Below are 19843 nucleotides of genomic sequence, written 5' to 3'. Positions count from 1 at the left end.
AGCACAGTACTATCGGAAGGCACTGCATCGCCAAATTTCCATTAAAATCAGCGAGATGTGCTTGGTTGAGATGTGAAAAGGCGGTACATAATCCCAACCTCGGTGGGGTCGTGGCCTAGGGACCCGTGCCGCAATCGCGCTTTCGGTGGTCCAACACCGGACTGGGAGGTCTAGGTACATCCAGGTCCACTATCCGCGTCTCCGTAGCGTGTAAGTGTCTATGCCTAGTTGGGTCCCCGACGCGCTGGGCTGCGTTCAACACCACAAGCAATTGGTACCGTAACACATCCTCACACCGTACCTTCCACCTTAATTACCACGAATAACCGCGCCTCGTGTCTCGACACTCCTGCTTCCCCACCTCGCCCGTTCCTGGGAAGCACTACCTACCCTGTCTCTCACTCTCTCACGCGCTTCGTCATTCTTCCTCTTTATTTCCTCCGTGAGTTTTTCTACCTCTTGAAATATCTCCAACTCCTTGTTTTGGTAATACACGGTGCATTGGTGTCTCTTGTGCACGCTCTCTTTCTCTTTACCTGCTTTCGCGACTTGTTCAAATACCTCGACCCCAGACCATGACTATCGTCCACCACTCGTAGCTCAACACCACCGCCATGCCCGCCTCCGACTTATCTCCTCAAGCCTCGACTGCTGCAGTACCGTCCTCGTCCTCCCCATCCTCATGCGAATCATCCTTCCAGTCGGAACACGCCGCGCAGACTCCCACAAGACAAGCCGTCCCCGAGCTGGCGCAAACTCCTGACCTGGCGCCCTCGTCCGCTAAAACAGACGTGTCAAACCCCGAATCCGAAAAACATCCTAAGGGCAAAAGGAAAAGGACTGCGTAAGTCGCTTTGCCGACACTCAATGGAACCGCATTGTCGCGCTGTCATGTTTTGCGGACACTAACTCGTTTCTCGTGCGTGCAGTGCCAAAGACAAGTCCATTCTCGAGGCCGCCTACATCGCGAACCCGAAACCGGACAAGGCGGCGCGTTTGGACATCGTAAAACGCGTTTCCCTTAACGAAAAGGAGGTTCAAGTAGGACCTCAACTTGGGCCGCATCGTAACGCGTACTGTTGCTGATCTTCGACCTTTAGATATGGTTCCAAAACCGCCGACAGAATGATAGACGTAAATCGCGTCCGCTCTCTGCTCAGGAGATTGCTGCTCTCCGCTACGGTGGCATGCAGATACTCTCGTCTGACCCCGTTGCCTACAGCTCCTCCCTACCCGAAGAGAAGACATCGCCGGTGGCTGATGCTGCCGCCACGAAGACGCCTATGCCGGCAGAGACCCCACTTAAGCTTATGTCTGCAGCGGTTGAGGAGGCGGATGAACGACCTCAGCACACAACACCGTCTGTTCCAACGACTAGCACTTGTGTCAAGGACCTGGAAACACCAACATCCCAAGTTACAGACTCTTCACTGCCGCAATCAACTGGGTCTTTCTCATTTTCAAGCTCTATTGGCTTTTTGACGAATCGATGGAACCCCACGAGTTCCTTCTCAACGCCTTCAACGCTGAACCGCAGCGTTGATGATACCCCCAAGTATGGTCTATCAGTCTTATGTTCTCCACATATATGCTTACATGGTGTCAGATCCGAGCAGTGCCCTCCCTCGTCTTGCTCGTCAGTTGCATCTGCAGCAAACATCCTGCCACCTCCCCAGTCATCACAACAGTCACAACAGTCACATGTGCGGCTGTCACTCTCCCTGGAAGGCAAAGCTGAGGTCGTCTCTAACGAGACGTCGCCTCAGATGCAGCCTATCAGACTATTTTCAGACTTGTCAACCCTGCCTCAGCCTAGGTTATCTCGACCGCTTCAGCGTAGTCACAGTGCACTTCCTAGCGTGACTCTGCCTCCCATCACTGCCCTTACTGACTCCCTGCCACCGTCATTGGGGCGGGGTCGATCTCGTGACGCGCACGCGTGGGAGCTGTGCTGTGACGCCGACACTCGCGATGAGCTTACTGCGCAAGCCGAAAACGAATCCAACGGCTCCGCGGTTGCCGCTATTAGCCTGCTCCGCTCAACGAGCGGTATTCTCCAAAACAACAGTTCCAAGCGGAACTGCCCAGCGAGCAGACCGACCCCTCGGCCACAGCAGGCCAAGAAGCCTAGACTCTGTCGGACGTCTTCCAGCATGGCCAGGATGCAAACACCAATCGGTGATGGCGAGAAGTCATTGGCTCAGGTTAACGACGAGAACATGCCAAGCGACAAAGCAAAGGTCAACATGTTGATATCTCCAGGCGACTCTGACAAAGAAAACTGGAGTCCTGATGCCGACGGCAACCCACGCCAGATGCCGCCACTTTCTGATGTCAGGAGGCCACTGCCGACAACCGCCAGTAGCAAACCCAATGCGAGACGCACGGGACGGGTTCTTCAAGACAATTCTGTGCCCGCCACCTTTAGCGGCAACCGTGCCAGGACGATGCCTGCTATGGGACGTCGAGATTCTGGGAAAGATCTAACCATCTTTGAAGATGGACGAAGTTCGCCTGCACCGAAAGAGACAGAAGAAGTGGAAAAGTTCATGCGCGGCGGAGAAGTCAGTCCAAGTAAGAAGGGAGACATGGATTGTATTGCAGGCCTGCTCTCTCTTAGCCAAGGAGCCTGGAGGTAGTAGCTCTCAGTGGGTGATTCCATAACGGTCTGGGCAGTGATGAGCCGTCTCGGCGCTCACGCTCCAAGCAACGACAACTGGTCGTCTTCGTGGTAGAAGCGGCGGGTGTGATGTCTACTTCAGCAAGTAGCGATGAGAAGCCGCAAAGACATGGACAACAAACGAATCTTGGACAGCATATGGCCCTTTCAGGAATGAATGAGCCGGTTACACCACTGGATCCCCCAAGTCCCTGCCTGTTTCTCTGCTGTGTGCTTGGAGGAGCCACAGCCGATGTAATGAGAGAAAAAAGTGAGCGTCTCGATTTCCAGACTTGGGCATGGTGTACTGGCTTTGGGGGTTGATGGAGTTTATTTCTCAGTGTCTGTGTATTGTTGGGTTGAGGCGTCGCTCTAACAGCACATGCTAGATTTGTAGTATACAACGGCACTGCAAAGTCAGGGTGCGCGCGCCCGTCATGTTCATGTTTGTTATGTGTTGGACAAGCTTTAATGACGCTACGGCGGAACAAGTCAGTATAAAGAAGACAGATGCAAAACAAAGTAGATGATGAACCATCAGGTTGCCGCGTATCTCAGACATGGCACTGAGCTTATGTTAGATACTTGGGGAGGGGATTTGGTCCCCGGGTCCGCATAGGAGGAGCAACCCGCCGACCAATTTTGATTTGGTTACGTCTTCTTCGGTCATGTCCAACCGTCACCAGCAACACAACCCGTCGTTTGTCATCCAAGGTACTCACTCGACTCCCTAATGAGAGCTAGAGCCAGACCAGGCCTCCATAACGGATATAAGAACACAAGCGGTCACTTACACAAAGGGCAGGGGGCATGATCACCATTATGTTGCCAAGCACAGTGGTTTTTGTATTTTTGTTTGGATTCTTGACCACGCCTGCTGGTCGGATCAACCGCGCCAACCGCAGCGGGCTTCCTATTTGCTGATGCGGGAGAGAAACCCCCCACCCCAAAATCTATGTACCTAGAAGTAGGGTTGTTAATCCTGTTTCCTTCTCTCGCGTTTCTATACTTCTCGCTACGAGGACGGCTCGGCCGTGGCCGCTAACCTCATGAAATATCTACCATGCCAGTGCTGATGCCAAAACCAATGCCTTGGGAAAGGGGGAGGGCAGGCCAAATTTCCCCATGTTTCCGCTTCTCTAATGCGATTGTCGCACCCAGACGTGCGCCGCCAGCCAATGCCACGCGCTGTCTCCATGCTGAGATCCGCTCGGTCTATCAAACAAATGGAATGGTCGAGAACCGACAAGAACAAAGTTGTCAGTGTGTTCCTTCGTTTATCCTACCAAGTCGCTTGTGGTAGGGATATGATGAGATGAAGAGGGGGGAGGTTGTTCTATCGGAGGATCCGCCCTCCTCTTCCTTGTTCGTAATTAATAGAAAATGTGAGAATCATGCCTTTCGCTTCTTTCCTCTCGGCCTCCACATAATTCAAAATCACATGCCCAATAGACTCATCTGCCTTCTCAACGGGCTCGCGCTGATGCTGCCGTCCTCGCTCGCGTAGCACGCCGAGTCCGTGTCAATGTCCCACTCCGGGTCGTCGTCTTTGCCGTCCTCGGATGGGCAGAGGCTGCCGTCGGCCGAGGGGTCAAAGCCCTTTTGCGTCGCGGCCCGCGTGTTCCAGCGTAGAGTGCGAGACACACTATCGAACCACTCCGTTTGGGTGCGGACGACGGTGGGAAAGGGGTACTGCGAAGCCGTGATGGTGACATAGTCGCCCTGCTTGAGCTCGACCCGGCCCTTGCCGTCGAACGCGCAGTAGGCCGTCGCGCGTGAGTTACGCGGTACTGACACACGGAGGAGCATCGTGTCGGAGAGAACCATGGGGCGGAACGAGAGGGTGTGCGGGCAGATGGGCGTCAGCAGGATGGCGGGAATGTCGGGGTGGACCAGGGAGCCTCCAGCCGAGAGAGAGTACGCAGTGGATCCCGTGGGCGTCGAAAAGATGCAGCCGTCAGCCTGCACCACAGTGAGGAGCTCGTCATCGCCGTACAGCTCCAGGTTCGAGACGTAGGGGGACGGGCCGCGGTCGATGACGAGCTCGTTCAGGACCTCGAACTGCTCGCCCTCTTCGGCCTCCTGGCCAAGGGTGCCATCACGGTAAACAGTGCAAGTGAAGCGCATGCGCAAATTCACGCGCATCCCCTCCTCTCCCATGATGCGGTCCAGGTGCTGCTTGTACTTCTCAAACTCGAAGCTCGTCAGGAAACCGAGACTACCCAGGCTGAAGGACAAGACGGGAGGGACAATGCGCTGGAAGAGCCATGATGTGAACAGCACGGTTCCGTCGCCGCCGAGGGTCAGGACCAGATCAAACTTCTCAGGCTGGCTCCAGCACAGGTCGGGGGTCCAGTACTTGAGCATCTCCTGGAACGCAGGGTTCTCTGCGACGATGCCGTTGGCATCGAAGCGACGAGAGTTGCGCAGCTTGGCGTCGACGAAGACGTTTACGCCAACATCGGAGCCGTACCTTGGGGTGCGAAGCAGCCATGTGGCGAGTTCCCGGGTCAGATAGACAAGCTGGTTGTCGCGGGCTTTGGTGACAATCATAACATTGCGGACCGCTCGCTTGATGGGGCGGCGCTGGAGCTGCTTGGAGACCTCGCGGACGCCGGTGGCAGTCTGCACGAGCCTCGAATGGGACATGCAATCGTCATTCTTGATCTCCTCGAGGACCTTGTCGATGTTAACAGCATCGTCGAAGCGGTTGTGATAGAAGCAGGGGGATTGCAGAGACGGTAGAGCGGTGGTGGGGGTCATGTTGCGGTTCGCGAGCTCGTTGAGGGCGTCAGCCAGCTTCTGGGATGACGACGTGGCGGGTCGGTTATCGACGCCGCTACCCTGTTGGGACAGCATGCCGGTCAAAGAGAGGGCCTCGGGTTTGTTTCTGCGAACAACTGAAGCCAACGCTTTCATAATAGTTTGGCGAGGAACTTCGTGGGAGGGCGCGCGACGGTGGCCCTTGGCAGGGTGATGCGCGGTGTTGTTGGAGTTGGATGACCTCGACAGAGGGGGCGGCAGCAGTTCGGGGTAGGCGGCGGTGGATGATATTGAGAGGGAGCTTCTCCTTATCGTCGACGATGAAGATGACAAGGGTGCGACGGTGGATGGAGTTGCAGCAGCGGGGAGTCCGCCTGGGGCGCAAGCGAAGGGCTCCTCTGCTACCGATTCGGCATTGCGATGCAGTGAATGAGCGAGGAGGGTGGATGCGGACGAGGAGGAGAGCGGTCGGTCATGGATGGCGTTTGAGCTTTTAGGACGGTCGGAAAGCGAGCCCATTTTAATAACTCGTTCGGAAGAGGACGAGGATGGCTGCTGCTGCTGGGTCTCTTGCAATGGCGGCGGCGCCGGCGGGAGCGGATTCGGGTTACTGAGGGCGGGGTGCAGGGCGGTGGGCGAGGAGACGAAGCCCGACATGGTTAAGAATAGTGGCTTTCTCCGCCGAGTGGACTGGGTTCCTCTGAGGGGGGTGTGGTCCAAGGGACTACCGTGGGAAGTACAAGGCCTGTTAGGAAAAACAGGGCCAGGTGCGGTAAACTGGAAAGGTATTGTCGCAAATAACACAGCGGCGGCAATAACAACAGAGAAGCCTGTGCTAGGGGGGTTTGTTTCTCCGCTAAGGCCGAGCGACGCTAGAGAGAGCGCTGCCCTGGACGAGTTGGAGAGTGGGGCGGAAGGAATACTGAGGTAGACGAAGGTACCCCAGGTAGTAGCGTCAGCGACCGGACCTTGCGGACCACCGATACAATGGATCGGGTGGTGGGTGGTTGCAACGGTGAATGAGATGAGAGGCTTGGGCTTTTGTGATGGAAGAGTGTGCGTATATGTGTGATGGATCAACACTTTCACACACACCGTCACACAATGTGAAAAGACGTGTCTCGGTCGTAGATTTGCAGCTGTGGGTTGACGGAGCCTGAGATGACCCGCAGGTGTACAGCACAGATCGGGACAGAGAGAAAGAAGAAAGAAAAAGAAAAAAAAGGCACCAAATCCCGAGATGAGATGAGATGCGAAGCGAGCAAAACTACTAATCCGGCGCGATCAAGTTGTTGCCGCTTCTCGATTGTACTGGGGTGTAAGGCGCGTGCGTCTCGTTCCTAATGCGTGTCCAGAATCGATCGTCGGTCGGAACGGAGATAATCGGTCCTCGTGTGTAAGGTTCGCAAAGTCAAAGGCACAAGGTCAGGGTGACACGGACAGACTCTACTCTTGCGGATGAAGTCCTGCAAGTGAGTGTGTAGTGCGGGAGGGAGTGCGGTCGAGTGGTGATTCGAGTGCGACGGACGAATGACGCTAGTTTGAGTTGAATTCCGCCTCGGGACGGATAACTAAACCACACGGATGATGTCTCTCTCACTCTCTCCTTGGCAAGATTGCAACCGGGATATGATGAGAAATCAACGACTTTGTTCTGGCACTGCTGTGGTGGAATGCCGTTGCGACTGAGACCACCGAAACAGGACAACAGCAAGACAAGACTGCAGGTGGTCTGTTTCTCCTTGTTCTTCTTCAGAGGTGAAGGCCCGAGACCCTGTGAGACGCAGGAAGCCGTCAACTGAGTTGTGGTGGTTGGTTCTTCAAAAGACAGGAGTGATGTGATGTTGAGTGACCGTCGCCGCAGTTGAATCCTTGAAGAGTTGGATGTGCGTTGGCGATTGGGTTTGTTTCTGGTGACGGTAGTACCAACCGGGCAGGATGGCGTGTGATTGCCCGCAGCTGATTGCAGCAAGCAGAGGGAGAAGAAGACCAAAGTAGCTTTCGCACACACGTGGCGTACTGTGGAGGGTCGGCAAGCTTCAATGGAATTGCTGAATCTGGACAACACGTTGGCCGCTGGGTGGTCGAGCGTGAATGGACGAATGACGAGCTGAAAAAAGCCGAAAAACAACAATGATGACAACCAGCAGGAAAGTCAGCAGGGTATCTCTGGAGTTTGCGAGCTTGGGTAGCAGCTGGGGTATGTTGTTCTCGTTGGGGCGTGGGGGTCGGATATGGTGTGCTGAGATGGACTATCGACGCCGGGTCTGTGCCTGGGATTCCTGATCGCAAAAAGGGTTGGCGCTGAACGGGTGGTCGTAGTATGTACGTCGTCCGGCTTATATTAACAATATCCGAGTCTTGGTGTAGATGTTCTTGTTGTCGTTGCTGGTGGAAAGGACGACGCTCAAATCGCTACAAATGACGTGACGATGTTCGAGAAGCAGTGCGGCCGAGGATGAAGGGTCGCGAGATGCAGCAAAGGATCCGATAAAACGGCCTCGTTAAATACAAATCTGAAGAGGAAGGAAGAAAAAAATAGTAGGCGGTGTGTCCAAGACAGCGAGAAGCGAAAGACGAACACAAACCGATGCCAGAATAAAATTGGCAAAAAGAGGGCTACCTATGCAATGCACACAAGACTCGCAGGTATCTGATGCAGAGGCGATGCGATGCAATGCAATGCAGGCAAAGAAGGGGAAATGTGTGTGAAGGAGGAGTCCCAAGCAGATGCAACGACCAAGGTAATTGCTAGAACTACCAGAGCTCTGCTTCGATGAAGGGGAGGGGGAGAGGGACGAAAAGAGAAACAAAAGGCGAACAAGAGAGTGACCAGACTAACTGACAAGAAGCAGAGGCACCAGCAAGTCGAGATCTGTTCCAGCAGTGCGACCGCTTTAATATTCTAGTCAGACATCTCCCGTTCCCTTCCCCTATCCCTTACCGTCCAGTTTTCAGACTGATGTCGATCGAATCGAGCCTGAGTACGGATGCGATGCCACAGAGGGCGCTCCCGCCACGACGCCCGAGCTCACGCACCCTGTTCTGTTCCAAGACTGCTGGGAATGATCCACTCGGATTGTTCCTTGAGGTAGGTAGGTATCCCCTATCAAACCCCCATCTCCTCGCGTTACCGTCTTTGCTCCCGAATCCTAGACTCTTTCTCACACCTCGTACTCTTCTCGCTTCCCAGTCCTCACCCATATCTTACCCACATCGGCCTTGTCATCGACCTCTAGGCTCGCGCGTAATCTGCCAAACCCCTAGCCATACATATCACTAACCATCCCACCGAAACTGCCTCCAACAGTCCAGCACCCGCAGTACGCGCCTTGCCATGCCTCACTATACTCCCTTTGGTTAGGTCCCTCTAGACAACCTGTGGTCTGTGGCATCGGTACGTACTGCGGGCTGTAGCCGTTGGTGGAAGGCTCAAAACTCGAGACCCAGAAGTGAGGTAAAGAAGGTGAGCAAGTGCCAGGCGCGGCGGATCGTAAAACGGCGATATGTAGTCCTCGCCCTCCCTCCACCCCTGACTGTCTCCATTCTCAATCCCTTCCTCTAACCTGTTCTGCAAAGCAACGCTCCTTAGACCGTATGGGAGGGAAGGGGGTAAAACAGGGGCCGGCATGACAACGGTAAACCCCCGTGGTGGACCAGGGATGGCCCCAGACCCTGATGATGCACCAATGCCGGTAGGCTTACGGTGCCAGGTGCCTGGATGCGTGTTGACAAGTCAAGTACAGGATCCCTATCACGGGCAATCCCGAAGAGGCAAAAGAAGACACACAAAGTGTATCGTGTACCCGCTCGCGTCGCCACGAATGTCGCACCTGCGTCGGTACCGGGTACCCAGCAATTCAAGGCCGTATCGTGGCAATAGAGGATACCTCTCCATCGCCGTTATTGTGACCATCTTTGTCTCTACTTCTCGGTATCCTTTTGTCAAATTTGCGCAGGACTTTCGCCGTCTCTCTGCTGCTCTGCCATGTGCTTCATGCAGCAAGCAGCCGGCCAGCCCGTCGGTCCTCTGACATTGGGGCAATCAAAACGAGCTGCCGAGTCACTTCAGACCCGTGCACGACTTTCAACGTCAGAGGCCCTTGGAGATCGGAACATCACCCCTCTTTCCCAGCAAAACAGAACAGGTCAATGACAGTGGACGGGGAGCATATCGAACAAGCACTAGTGACGGCAAGCGCTGCCTAGGACCAATTGCAGCATCAAACGACCAGATCTACCGAGGTTGTAAGGGAAGCAATCCAATATGCTGAGACAGCCGTGGTATAGATGAAGCAGACCCCGCGGCTGTCATGATGACAACACACGAACAATGGACCTTCGTTGGCCTGTAGAGACAGCACGGCGCTGTGTGCTATCATCTGCTTTGCACCGCTCGACCGGGGCAGTCTCGCGTCTGGGACGCTCGCTGCCGGGCCGAGAGGGATTGGAGTAGAAACGGGGGACTTGGGTGTTTCCTACCGTCTCAAATCATAACTTGCCCCGTTTCCCATACCACTGCACATAGAGGATGGCGGCAAGCAAATCAGTTTCTGTACTGCATCCCTCGTGCGTAGTCACTGTGAGGTAAGGTAGAGCTTGCAAAGTACAAGAATTCGCCGCCAGGTCTGGCCGCAGCTCCAGCTTGGTACGCAGATCGCATCTTGGCCTAGGTTGTGTTAATGAGCAGGGGGTAAGGCCTGGATAGATTCTCTGCAACTGTGCCTGCATTATGCCGCTGCGTTTCGAGACCTCGAGCATTGACATTCTGCTGCTGCTGCTGCTACTCGGCCAGTAATGGTCTTGGGCTTCCGAGACATGCAATTCGATACGTCGATAATAGGAAGAAAAGACAAGAAGAAGACGCGGAATGAGGGAGATTCATGGCGGCTGCTGATCATGGCTGTCATCGAGATATTGTGACATTGGGCGACTCGGTTGCCCTTGAAATGCATCGAGGGACGTCTCGCTGGACGGGGAGATCACGGCCGCGGGCGGGAAAAGTGTGAAAAAGGCCACTGGGGTCCTCACAGCATCCAGTGAGATATCAGACTCTGCTGCAGAGGATGCGACGACAAGACTTGGGCCAGTGTAAGAAGAGCCAAAAGCCAGGCCTGTCTTCGGAATGAACCATGTCAACGAATGCTTAGCCAAGATCGTTTTATGACGAGCGGTGTGTACATGAGGGGTATAACACGATGATGGACGGACAACGGAGAATGCGAGCTGCGATTGCCAATGGGGAAAGAGTCGGTGGCCATGCATGTGAGTGGATTTGCTGCGGCCCTTGTTGTTGACATGCCTTTGCTGCTATCATTGTCGTCGTTGTCGTCGTCGTAAGCGTTGCAGGGAGAAGGAAGGAGTCGAGTTCTGGTTTGGACTTGTTGCGGATCAAACGCTGTCCACTTTTTGTCTTTTATTTTCTCCCACTTCCCTTTGGGACACCAGCACGGACATGTACTTCGACCAGTTCTGCCTGCCGCCGCCCTGTACGACAGCAACTGCTACCGGTCGGTGCAGTCAGCCTGCTGGCTGTTTGAAGCGTACCCAATACCATGCTTTGGGAAAGCTGAGGGACGTATCCTCACCGATGCGACAAGGTAGGCAGGCACTCTACCCTGGGTTTCCCAGGCGTTCTGGAAGCTCTACCTACAGCGCCACCCTCGCCAAAAGTTTTAGTCTGAAAACCAGCCACAAACCGGCTCCACTGCCCTGGAACACAGCCGGCATGGCAGGTTTTCTTTCGCCTGCCATCCACATTGGAGAACGAGAAATGGGAAAGGTTGAAGGACGAAGGAGCGGTAGGACTGAAGGGCATCATACCGAGGACGGTATGCCGGCACACCTGCTGCTGATTTCTATCCACCCACGACATAGGTATTGGATCAATTATGCTTAAAACCCACCCGAAGCCATCCTTGGGCAATCAGTCTACCGCCCATACCTTGGATCGATCCTATGACCGTCCTTGGCAGATGAAGGCCAAGCCATCGCCCATTGGATCACTTCACCCGGGAAAAAAAGGGGGGGACATTGGCATCGCCGTCTTTGTGCCGAGATGACCTGATAAACATGGGAGATATTCTCGGCGTATCTTATCAGGACCAGCTATACGCGGCATCCGAGATGACAGGCAGAGAGCTCCGGGACATATGGGGTATCATTTTATGAAAGACATAGCAGAATACCTAAGGCAAAGGGATGGGGGCCCAATGCACTAATGCAGAACCCGCTCACAAGTGGCCACGGAGTTGTTTCCAGTTTCCACGACGCGACTGATGGGAGATGCCCTGGTTAGAAAAACCATGCGGCTCCTCACATGAAGACTTGCCAAAGTCGCAGAACCCACCCTTCTAGACCCCTACCCGCTTCATGTCCCCTGAGGTCAAGCTGAAACGCCGCCTAACGCCGCATTTTAGGAATCCCAAACGGTCCAAACCCACGCCGTCCCCAGCGGGTGGCCCACTTCATAATGACATGATTTTTGATCGCTGTCCAGTGTCGCTTTTGCATCGTCCGCTGCAGGAAAACTGGTCCCTGGTCGCCGTATCATGTTGTTGCTGCTGCTTCCCAGGTTCCCCATCCGTCGTGACATCTGATAACCTGCGGTGTGGTTCAACCCATTAGCCCACCAGCCTCGACGCCGTCGTTGAATGCTCATCAACACTCGCTCTTTGCCGCCCCCTGTCGGCCGTCCCATCCTGCCACTTCCCCTGGCCTGCCATCCTATCCGTCGATAGCTAGCCACGTCTTTCCTCATTGGCCCCGAATCCCAAGCTCCCTCAAGCCAAGGAGCCGATGTGCTCGTTGTTATCGGAGTTGTCATCTTCGCTGTTGACCGTGGCTTCCGATGTCATCAAACCTCTCCCGACCAAAGCTTCTCTGTGACGACATCCACACCTCTCTAGTCGCCCGGCCTGTTCCAAGTCCCTGCCTGCTTCAATGGATGATGGGCCGGGTTTCTACGCAGCTCTGGCTTCCATTACCGTCCGGATAAACCGTCGCATGTCGACTGAGTCTTGCCCATCTTCGTTTATGGCTGAGCCAAGTTCCGCTTCGCGATGCTGACCGCACACTTTCTGACCTGTGCCAACCACCTTATCCCACTCGGTCATGGTAAAGGCTCCCTCACTCTCCGCCAACAGCAGATCGTCCTGCGACGTGAAACTCAAAACGTGGAGAGATGTTGCCTGATCTGCCTCCAGAGGAGACGGGTCGGCGACGATCTTGTTGCCATTTTCAAGGATGGCCAGAGTGGTGCACGTGGCGATAGTCTTCAAGGGCACAGCGGCCGACAACAGACCCAAGACGGCACTGTGGAACAGAGCTGGCAGGAGAGGCAAACTCTTCATGAGAAGGATCTAATCAGCATCTATACCTAACAACGAAAGACCCCATCGTAGTGGCGGCCAAATTTGATTTTAAGTCTTGCACTCACCGACTGAGCTTGGACGACCTTGCTATTCGTGTAATCGTTCTGGGGTGTTTCGGTCACTTGAAGTGTGATCTGAATGAGACATCGAGGGAAGTTCTTGACGGGGATAAGCTGACGGAGGGCGGACTGCAGAATGTTTTCGAGCTGGCGTTCTCCCGTGCCTATATATCCATCGTGAGCAAGTCTTTCCAAGAAGTTATTGGAGACTAGGAGTCTGACCTCCAACCCCTGCAGCAGGTCGTACGACAACATCGACGACTGATTCGAAAGGATTTTCATCTCTTCTTTGCACTTCCATTGGCCCATTGACGGATGAAACCACGCAATAACCGCCCCTTGAGAAGGTTGCCGAGCCATCTGCTCGTGGCAGATGCGAGATGCGAGCCTGGGGGTCTGAGTTATGGGCCATGGCGGACAGGGCTGGGGGTTCGTGTCGTTCGATGGTGCTGAAAGAGGGAAAAGGAACTGATGATGTTTCTTGATGAATATGGGTGTTCTTTCAGGAGAATAGATAAAAGTGCGTGGTGCCTGGCTTGTCAAGTGACTGGATTGCCTCACTTCAACATGCTCAAGAACGGAAAAAATGAGTTGAAGCTGGTGAAGCTGCGGGTACGTACCTGTTTACTAAGGCTGTCACTCCACCAATGGCGCTTCATAAAATGACGGGAGTGTGCCAGTGCGCTGTAAGGCACGGCGGGCACTTTACGATGGTGAAGTGGGGTTGAGGCGAATACAGAGGGGCAAGTTAGGAAGGACATGTGAGGTGCGGCCAGGTCCCTGAACAGCGCTGCAGTCCCGAGCCGGCCAGGCGGTAGATGACGCCGGAGACCAAATTGCTGTTCTCGTTCAGCTGGGAGCTTTCCAAGCTTCCTCTCCAACAACAACATCCCAACATATCATCCCCGATTTCACTTCGACCACTGGGTTTAGCCATCACTCTCATACACCATGACGTCAATAAATACAACATCTCAAGTCGGTGAATCGACTATACCTCCCCTGAGCAACAAGATCCCTAAGCTCGAACCTCGCCGTCGCCCCGGCCCTCCAACCCTACTCCTCGCCCCGAGACACCCGCGCTGCCTTCGCCGCCCGACCTCCGCGACCATGTATACAAGATCCCTTCGAGACGAATTCTATCACAGAAAGATCACGAGCTGTTTCTCTCGTCGCCCACTTACAGCCTAATCCTTGCCTTCGTCTTCAGCCTCTCCGAATCCGTCGAAGATACACCTCGCTCTGCTGTCAAAGACGGCGAAATCAGTCCTACACTCCATTCGATTCTTCGAATACTCGACGAAGCCGACGATCTCGTCAGGGATTCACCACCAGACGACCAAGGTGGCTCGCGCTTTGGAAACAAGGCTTTCCGAACCTTCCTGGATTTGGTGAAGGAGAAGGCTGCCATATGGCAGAGTCAGCTCGGCGTCAGTAAGGCGGCGAACGATGAAGTGGCGGTCTACTTGGAACACTCTTTCGGAAATAGGATGCGGATAGACTATGGTTCAGGACACGAGCTCAACTTCATCATGTGGCTGCTGTGCCTCTATCAGCTCCGAATCATCACCAAAGACGACTTTCGGCCCCTTGTGCTCAAAATCTTTGAGCGGTATTTGAAACTCATGCGGAACGTCCAGTTGACATACTATCTGGAGCCTGCGGGTTCGCATGGTGTCTGGGGCCTGGACGATTACCAATTTCTTCCGTTCTTATTCGGTGCCTCCCAACTTCTCCATCACCCCTTCATCACGCCACTGGCGATCCACCAGGATCTTACACTGGAAGAGTTCAGCCACGATTTCCTGTATCTCGGCCAAGTCAACTTCGTCAACGACACTAAGACGGTCAAGGGCCTGCGGTGGCACAGTCCCATGCTGGACGACATTTCTGCCGCCAAGTCGTGGACCAAGGTGGAAGGGGGCATGCGCCGGATGTTTGTCGCCGAGGTTTTGAGGAAACTGCCTGTCATGCAGCATTTCCTCTTTGGCTCGCTCGTGCCGGCGGTGGATGGCATGAGCACAGAGCAAGATTTCGGGCTAGAGGACGAGGAACATGAGGAGGAAGGGGGCGAGATCTTGCCCGGAAACGTTGGCAAGCACAAACATCAGCATGTGGGCTGGGGCGATTGCTGCGGCATCAAGGTCCCGAGTAGTGTTGCTGCGGCGCAAGAAATGAAGAAAAGGGGAGCTCGTGAGGCTCTTCGTAGAATACCCTTTGATTAAACAAACAAATGTTCCAGGGCAAATCCTTAATCACACAACCAAGATACGAACGGAGAACTTTCTTGATTAAACCATTGATACATTATGAATTGCCCCTTTGATGCCCCTCCCCAGTCTTACACGAATACGACCTTGATGCCCTTTTGTATTACTATTATCACTACCGAGACCATTGTTAAGATCCCTGTGTATACCATGTAGTGCCGCAGTTTGTACGATTGTGTTGAGGCGAAGTTTACCGATGTTGCACTACTTCAACAGTCCAGCTCCCGAAGACGAGTAATCCCGGGGAGATGCGCCCACTTATCGTCAGAGGGAGAGCCGCAGGCGAGGTCGAACCAAATGTCAGGGTGGTCATTATCAATGGAATCCAGGGCGTAGGCGACGCTGCTGCCATAGAGATCGCATCGTGGGACGTTGAGGCCCCTCTCGGGATAGAAGCGGTAGGCCCTACAGCCGTTGGTGGCATCCATGACACTCTGCAAGACAGTTTGTCAGTAAACCATTTCATCGATCACAGATCTCAGAGGAGGGGGAGGGGGGCAAGCCACTTACAGCGCAGAATTGATAGCATCCTTCCAAGGTCACAGGCACAGCGGGGGCATTCTCGACGAATCGCGCCAGGAAGTAGTTGCCGACAGGCAGGCCGTGCACACCGCAGTGGTTGTTGCCGGGCTTCGGCTTGCCAGTCGGCGCGTCCTCCTGACAAACCGTTTTTGTCGGGATCAGTGTTGAGGTTGGAACCGAGGTAAGTGGTGCACTAGTGACGGGGACCATGGAAGTGTCGATTACGCAGCTGTCCGTCAGGATGGGGGAGGATGACGGGTTAGCGGGCGTGGTCATTATCGTTGTCATCTGTGTGGAATATGCGTTGCTGCTGGTGTTGCTGTGGAAAGGGGTTACTATGGGCGTACGAGTCGTCCAGGAAGATGAAACGGTATACGCAGAGGAAGAAACGTCAGTGGAAGCTGCGGAGGCAGTGGTCTCATCTTCGCACTCAGTTGTGGAGGACGAGATGACAGGGGCGGTCTGGCTGAACGTGCCATTCTGCGTCTTGGTTGAAAGTATGTAGGTGGTGGTGGTCAAGTTGACGTGCGGAATGTTGGATGTGGCGATGGTATAAGTGGCAGTCGCGCCTGAAGTGCTCGTCTCCTGCGCCCTGCTCTTTGACGTTTTCGTGGACCACAGCGCAGTCGAGTTGAATAGAGAAGATGAGCTCAGGTCATCGTCACAGGTCTTGGTCGTCTGCGAAGGAGCAGCGGAGGTGGTGTTGTGCCAGACGGGCACAGAAGTGGTCGTAGCGGGTGAACCCCCGGTCGCCAGAGACGAGCTGGAGTAGTGAGACCAGTGACTGGATGTGATGTTGGGATGAGGAAGTTGAGTGTAAGTGGTTTCGTCAGGGCAAGGTGTTTCGGAAAGCGTTGTGGACGATACTATCGTCGAGGCATGCGACGAGTTGACGGGCAGCGAGTATCCGGTGGAGAGACGCATCGAGGTCGAAGAAGTATTCCAAACAGCCCGTGAGCTTGTGGAGTTGACAAAGACCTGGGAGGACAACGAAGAAGGGGGGAAATTGTGCCCCCGCCCCTAGAAGATGTGAAGTTGCCGCCGTACGAAGTTGTCGCCGTGATGTAAAACGTCACGTCGACCGTCGTGGTGGATGTTGTGACGCTCTGCGGGCACCCGGACGGGTGGAAGGAAGATTTACTGGATGTGATGTTGTGCGGCAGACTGAAGGCGCTGCTGCTGGGTGCGCCCCCCGTTCCGGTGCCGGCCGGCGACGTCGCGTTAACGGTGCCGTTGAAGTGGATTTCGGGACGGCCCCGGGCGGTGACGGGGTGGGCCCATCCGCTCGACTGCGGGTCCGGCCGGAGGTCTCGGCCCTGGAGGACATGTGCGACGATCTGATGCTCGTTAGCAAATTGTGACTGAATAGAAAGTTTCTGTCAGACTTGCCCTTTCTTCAGAGGCCTTCGGAGCTGCTTCTACACTGCCGGATAAAAGCGCAACGGCACCCAGGAGGAGGGCGCACTGCATTGTGGAGTCCGATGAAGCCACCAAAGTAAGAGTGAACGTTTTGGCGAGAACGGGGTCCGAGGGCAAAACCTGCACTTTTTAACCGATTGAGTGATTGAATGAATATTTGATTGATTGACGTGGATTGAGAGGATGAATACAAGCTCTGAAAGTAGTTACCCAGTTTCGTCTTTATACACCTTCACCTCTTTGCTCGGGTCTCTAGGGAGTTGCGAGATCTCCATTGTAACACACCAAGAGCTCCGTGGTGTGGAGGGCTTAGGAATAGAGGGAACACTATGAGTGCTGTCTATTGAGGGCCGTCTACTAGAGAAGCGGGAAGGGAAAGTATAGTACTGAGCAAGGGGGCTGAAGAGCACCGCCCTTGAAGCGGCCACAACTGAGACAACATCGCATTGAGCGAAGAAAGTGGGGTCACAACGGCTTGGTCGGCGGGACGCCCTCGAAAGGGATTGAGATTTCACGAATGTAATGAATTTCATTGACTAACAAACCACCTACGCCAATCCTCGAAGCAGAGGCCCGAGCCCCATAGGGAGGGAGGGGGGCTCAGCCGTTGTAGAGTACAGTACCCCAGATATGATGACAATGTTTTCGTAGTGCCCTTGAGAGGTTAAATGCAGTGTAGGGTATCAGAAGGAGTTCACTGAACGCCGCCATGCCCTAGCCTATCAGATGCCAAATGCAATGCAAAGAAACCGACCCTCTGCATAAATGAGTGTCGGGAAGCGTACGTCGTCTTGTGCCTCGAGGGGAGTCAGTTCGTCGTTGGAGTTCAGTCATACGCCCATCCACATCCGCTTGGCTGCCGTCTGCAACTACAGCATAGCTTCCATACGGCTTTCTCTCTCTTTCAATCTTCCCAAATCGTTTCCAAGTCGAGGTCTTGCCGTCGTTCAGCACCGCAAACACTCCACCGCTTCCGCTTATCCCTTGACCCAAAGCCCAACGTTCTGCCTCGCGAGGGCGCGTCCAGGCTGCTCCTGCTCTTGTTTTCGCCAGCATCACCACCCTCAGCAGCCTCCGCAGCAGCCTTAAGCTGAGCAATCCTCTCTGCCTCCATGGCGGCTTCCTCGGCGTCGGGCGAGTCCGGTATGGTTTCGAGACTAGAAATGCTGGGGCTTCTCGACCTCGTAGATGTCGGGGTGGATGGAACCGAGGACGATGGGAACGAAGTAGAGACGCCGTACCCATGAGAGAAGGCGTCATAGCCTCGGAAAGACGGCGAGGAGGCCGCAGACGTGGGCGTAGTGGGCATCGGGAGCGATCCGGTGCCAGCGTGGCCGGGATGGCGCAATGGCGAAGACGGGCGGCGGTGTCGAGGCAGGACCATGGAGGGTGTTGTTCCTATCAGGTTCGGGGAACTGTTGCGCTCAGTAACCTTGCGGTCCGAGTCCAATACTGAGGTGCGAATGGGCGAGGTGGGAAACGCCTCGTCAGCAGGCTTCCGCGGGGTTCGAACGCGGCTGGGCGACCCGGAAGGACTGGCGGGGCGAAGTTGGGGAGAGAACAGAATGTGACCAGCGCCATTTACGCCAGGCATAGACTGTGTGCGGGACATGGGAGGAGCCAAGCTCGCTGCAGACCTCGATCTCGTGTGGTGACCAGAGAGGGGTGAGGTCGTACGGGGCCGATAGGGTAGAGGGGTGAAGGTCCAAGACGGGGCGGTTGGAGAGGTAGGACTTGGGTCGGTCTGGCGGCGCAATGTGGGAGGCTTTCGCAGAGGTTCGGGCTCGGCGACAGCAGAAGGGAGGAGGGTCGGGTTCTGTATGCGGAGCGAGGGAAGAGGCGAGGATCGGAACTCCTCCATTCTCTCAGTCTCGGGAACGGGTTCCATGGTAAATGTTGGAGGGCCCGAGATGTCAGGCGGGCGAGGACGACATTAGCTGCTGGAAAGGTGGACAAGAGCGCAGCAAAACAAGGAGTTTCGTTATGCGTTTGCACAGAGTGTTCCAGGGCAGCTGAGCGACTAGTAAGTCAAAGACGAAGACTTGGTTGAAGGCGGCAGTGACGGGTCGGTCGCGATTACGCAGGGTGAGTTTAATCGGGAATGATTTGTTGTTCGTTCTGGTAGTCGGCCCAGAAGAGGGGAAACAAGAGGGTTCGAAGGGAAGGTATCGAGGTTGTCGAGGGATATCGTTTTGGGAAGGGTCGAAGAGGCAGAAGAAAGTCGAGGGTATCGGTATCGGTGGAGCGTAGTAGTAGCAGCAGCAGCAGAGAGAGGCGACGAACAAACAAATAAACAAGACAAGACGAATAGGCGAGGGGAGCGGGAGAACGGGCGGCAATATGGAGGATACAGGGCGGTGATATCAAACCGAGTCACACATTCCGCTGTTGTTGGTTCGAAGAGGTCCCGACCGGCTGACGAAGTGGTCTCTGGGCCTCTGGGTCTTGGGGTAGGGAACGGAAGGAACGAGAATGGGGTGTGCGCATAGTATCTTTGGTCGGAGGAGGACAAGGAGAAGTATGTAGGCGACGGATGGACAATGCAGTGAGCGGGCTGGATGGAGACTGGGACAGTTGGTGGATAATGGAGGTGGAGAGGACGGGAGATGGCAGGCAAAGTGGGAGTTTGTAAGGCAATGCACTGCACAGGCTGGGAAGAGGCAATGTAAAATAGTACCTGAGCCAACCTTGGCTGACCTTGGGTACCTTGGAATGTGCGCGGTGCTGTATATTAAAGCAAGGTATCCTTTGTCGAGCGTATCGTGGATAGGTACTTGG

General features: G+C 54.8%; 7 protein-coding genes across 7 annotated transcripts; 3 read left to right on the top strand and 4 right to left on the bottom strand.

Moving 5' to 3' along the window:
• Nucleotides 1-614: 614 nt before the first annotated feature.
• Nucleotides 615-1543, top strand: ColSpa_08565 (uncharacterized protein; the record flags this gene model as incomplete). The annotated part of the gene is made up of 4 exons (XM_049274777.1): nucleotides 615-844; nucleotides 930-1041; nucleotides 1125-1360; nucleotides 1423-1543. The coding sequence occupies 4 exons, from the start codon at nucleotides 615-617 to the stop codon at nucleotides 1541-1543; spliced, it is 699 nt and encodes a 232-aa protein (XP_049130734.1).
• Nucleotides 1544-2153: 610 nt separating this feature from the next.
• Nucleotides 2154-2639, top strand: ColSpa_08564 (uncharacterized protein; the record flags this gene model as incomplete). The annotated part of the gene is made up of 1 exon (XM_049274776.1): nucleotides 2154-2639. The coding sequence occupies one exon, from the start codon at nucleotides 2154-2156 to the stop codon at nucleotides 2637-2639; it is 486 nt and encodes a 161-aa protein (XP_049130733.1).
• Nucleotides 2640-4096: 1457 nt separating this feature from the next.
• On the bottom strand, nucleotides 4097-6079 carry ColSpa_08563 (NAD(+) kinase; the record flags this gene model as incomplete). The annotated part of the gene is made up of 1 exon (XM_049274775.1): nucleotides 4097-6079. The coding sequence occupies one exon, from the start codon at nucleotides 6077-6079 to the stop codon at nucleotides 4097-4099; it is 1983 nt and encodes a 660-aa protein (XP_049130732.1).
• A 6305-nt stretch (nucleotides 6080-12384) lies between these two features.
• ColSpa_08562 (exosome complex component RRP46) lies at nucleotides 12385-13163 on the bottom strand (the record flags this gene model as incomplete). The annotated part of the gene is made up of 2 exons (XM_049274774.1): nucleotides 12385-12783; nucleotides 12861-13163. 2 exons carry the CDS (start codon nucleotides 13161-13163, stop codon nucleotides 12385-12387), a joined length of 702 nt encoding a protein of 233 aa, XP_049130731.1.
• Nucleotides 13164-13805: 642 nt separating this feature from the next.
• On the top strand, nucleotides 13806-15079 carry ColSpa_08561 (serine/threonine-protein phosphatase 2A regulatory subunit delta isoform; the record flags this gene model as incomplete). Its single annotated transcript, XM_049274773.1, has 2 exons — nucleotides 13806-13836; nucleotides 13878-15079. The coding sequence occupies 2 exons, from the start codon at nucleotides 13806-13808 to the stop codon at nucleotides 15077-15079; spliced, it is 1233 nt and encodes a 410-aa protein (XP_049130730.1).
• Nucleotides 15080-15333: 254 nt separating this feature from the next.
• ColSpa_08560 (uncharacterized protein) lies at nucleotides 15334-17116 on the bottom strand (the record flags this gene model as incomplete). Its single annotated transcript, XM_049274772.1, has 4 exons — nucleotides 15334-15558; nucleotides 15635-16430; nucleotides 16694-16983; nucleotides 17069-17116. The coding sequence occupies 4 exons, from the start codon at nucleotides 17114-17116 to the stop codon at nucleotides 15334-15336; spliced, it is 1359 nt and encodes a 452-aa protein (XP_049130729.1).
• An 853-nt stretch (nucleotides 17117-17969) lies between these two features.
• ColSpa_08559 (uncharacterized protein) lies at nucleotides 17970-18953 on the bottom strand (the record flags this gene model as incomplete). Its single annotated transcript, XM_049274771.1, has 1 exon — nucleotides 17970-18953. The coding sequence occupies one exon, from the start codon at nucleotides 18951-18953 to the stop codon at nucleotides 17970-17972; it is 984 nt and encodes a 327-aa protein (XP_049130728.1).
• Between the last annotated feature and the right edge of the window lie 890 nt (nucleotides 18954-19843).

This window comes from Colletotrichum spaethianum (genome assembly GCF_022836535.1).
Source record: "Colletotrichum spaethianum MAFF 239500 DNA, contig23, whole genome shotgun sequence".
NCBI classification, from domain to species: domain Eukaryota; kingdom Fungi; phylum Ascomycota; class Sordariomycetes; order Glomerellales; family Glomerellaceae; genus Colletotrichum; species Colletotrichum spaethianum.
The sequence above is the reverse complement of the archived record's forward strand: the minus strand, read 5'-3'. Positions and strand labels throughout refer to the sequence as shown.